The 2,240-nt window shown below is 36.9% G+C and overlaps 1 protein-coding gene across 1 annotated transcript in view; it reads right to left on the bottom strand.

Annotated features, from left to right (window-relative positions):
• Window positions 1-1,797, bottom strand: part of LOC118331519 (zinc transporter ZIP11-like) — a 92,146-nt gene extending 90,349 nt beyond the window's left edge. Inside the window, exon 1 of the mRNA XM_035666508.1 lies at window positions 1,642-1,797. Coding sequence (XP_035522401.1) covers window positions 1,642-1,797 — 156 coding nt within the window. The remainder of the gene's footprint in view (window positions 1-1,641) is intronic.
• Window positions 1,798-2,240: the final 443 nt, after the last annotated feature.

The following is a 2,240-nucleotide window of genomic DNA, read 5'->3' as shown; positions in this document are numbered from 1 at the left end:
TGTGTGTGTGTGTGTGTTGTCTTTACATGAGTGTGTGTCATCTTTTATGAGTGTGCATGACGGTGATATGTCAGCCCCTCCTTCATATGCAATTCGTGTCAGTGCTACTGTCCTGGTGTGACTGCAGGAGCTTAAGGCAACAGCTGTTCTCTGCTGCTCGGGCTGTAGTGGCTACATCACATTTCTGTCTCTCTCAGTCCCGTCTCTACCCTTTCCTGTTCTGTTAGGGTCAGAAGAAGGCTCAGAGATGTTTTGATTTAATCATCAGATATTGTTGACGTGTGCAACATTATGATGATGATTTTGTATTTTAGAAAGGGTCAAAAGAGAATCATTAAATCTGTCCCTTCAGATTTTTGTAATTAAAGGTCTGCACATCTCAAAATATTGACATGTCAGTACCCTTAGTTAACGTTCTCATTCACCTGCCAAAGGACCATTAATATAAATACCTTACATGATATGCAGGGTTGCACAGATAATCATGTTAAAACAATAACAACCTTGCCTCATTTTTCAAAGTGAATGGATCATAAATAGCATGATTTTGTAGAATCCAGGATGATAGTTAAACCATTAAGATCGATTTCGAGGCCAAGCAGCCAGAGCAAGAATGCTAACACGTGGATAGTTAGCAGGTATAACATTTCATCTTTTCAAATCATCTATTTTACTAGCACTAAACTAAACACAAAGTAGAGCAATACAAATTAGATTTGCAGCTCGATGAAATGTCACGTCAAAACAAGCCAAGAGTCCAAGTCAAGTCAGAGATTTACGAAAACAACAGCAAACATGGACAAAGTCACAGTCATTTAGAGGCTGTATGAAGCTAATCACTTCCTCAGAACTCAAGTACTTTGTTTCAAGCTGTTATCTCTTTCAGACATTGACTAACCCATTCTATTGTGTACAAGTCAATGTGACAGTCACACACAAGAAACCCTAATTAATCAAGTCAGCTTTTATAATAATTTTGAGTAATGCTGTCTGCATCCTTGATTCCCTAATATTTCTCTTGAAAGTAATTTCTGAGGAAGTTTCCAAAAAAGGATCATATAATTACGTACTCATCCCAGCAAAAACTGAGTACTGACATTGAAAGGAACCTTCCAAATTGAGTCACTAAGAAAAGAACATGAAATAATATACTAGTTTGGTAGAAAATGAAATGGAGGTTTGGGAAATATCTCAACTTATCCAATTGTGAAACTAAGTTCAGATTGCTGCAGTCATTTCAACTCACTGCTTTCAAAATTAAAAGCTTCTTATCTCCTTTTAAAATTGACCATTTCCATCTTCTACTGCACAAGTTAGAAATAAATGAACACACAGAACATCGGATAAATTATTGGGTTACTAATGGACTCCTTATTGATGTATACACACAGCCTTGCCATCATTCTTTCTTTGCTTCGGCAATGACCTTACACATCTTCAAGGAATCAATCGAGTTCATACTGGTTTGTCTTTACAGTTTATCTATGAATCTGGCCCTTGTCCAAGAGAATTTCCTCAATGGTACAGTGCTCTAAAAATCTTTGTCTATATGTCCTTCTAGTGCTCTGAATAAGAACATAATGGCTGTAACTGGATGATGGTGTGATGGTATGGGTGAGAGTCTCTATATCAGGTTCTTACCAGCAGGGGCATGGCCAGGTCAGCAAAGTAAACAAAGGCCGCTCCAAGTGTGAATCCCACTGCCACAGGCAAAAAGGCGAATGAGCCGTACTTCCCAGAGTCCTCCGCCATGTCGATTGCCGGTGCCAGCAAGGACCAATAGGAAGCAGCCAACATTACCTGAGAGAAGCAAGAAAAGAAGGGAAATTAAAAAAAGAAAAGACAAAACAAAGATTTTATTTTTAATTTTGTGCAGCCCAAATAAGAATAGGCTCATAAGTTTAAAGGTTTCAGCTGGTGAATAAAATGACATTTCACAAAAAAGACCACAAGCATTGTCACATTTCTGTGTTTGAAGGCACATGAAACAATCTAATACATTATCACTGATTATTATTATGCACAATAAAATGTTAAAATTAATCATTATTTAAATAAATACTGTAAATGTGCCAATTTTAAGGTGATGTTTTCTTGTTTTTAAGGAAGAACCACTTGTATGATTTGTCCTTCAGTGATTCAAGGGAACTTGTTGCATAAGTTTTTACATATTTAGATTTTCTCTTAGGGACAAAAAATATTTACACACCGGGGGTAACACTTGTTTAACTTAAGAATTA

This window comes from Morone saxatilis, unplaced genomic scaffold (genome assembly GCF_004916995.1).
Source record: "Morone saxatilis isolate NCDOM2014 unplaced genomic scaffold, NCSU_SB_2.0 Contig1, whole genome shotgun sequence".
Lineage (NCBI taxonomy): Eukaryota > Metazoa > Chordata > Actinopteri > Moronidae > Morone > Morone saxatilis.
The sequence above is the reverse complement of the archived record's forward strand: the minus strand, read 5'-3'. Positions and strand labels throughout refer to the sequence as shown.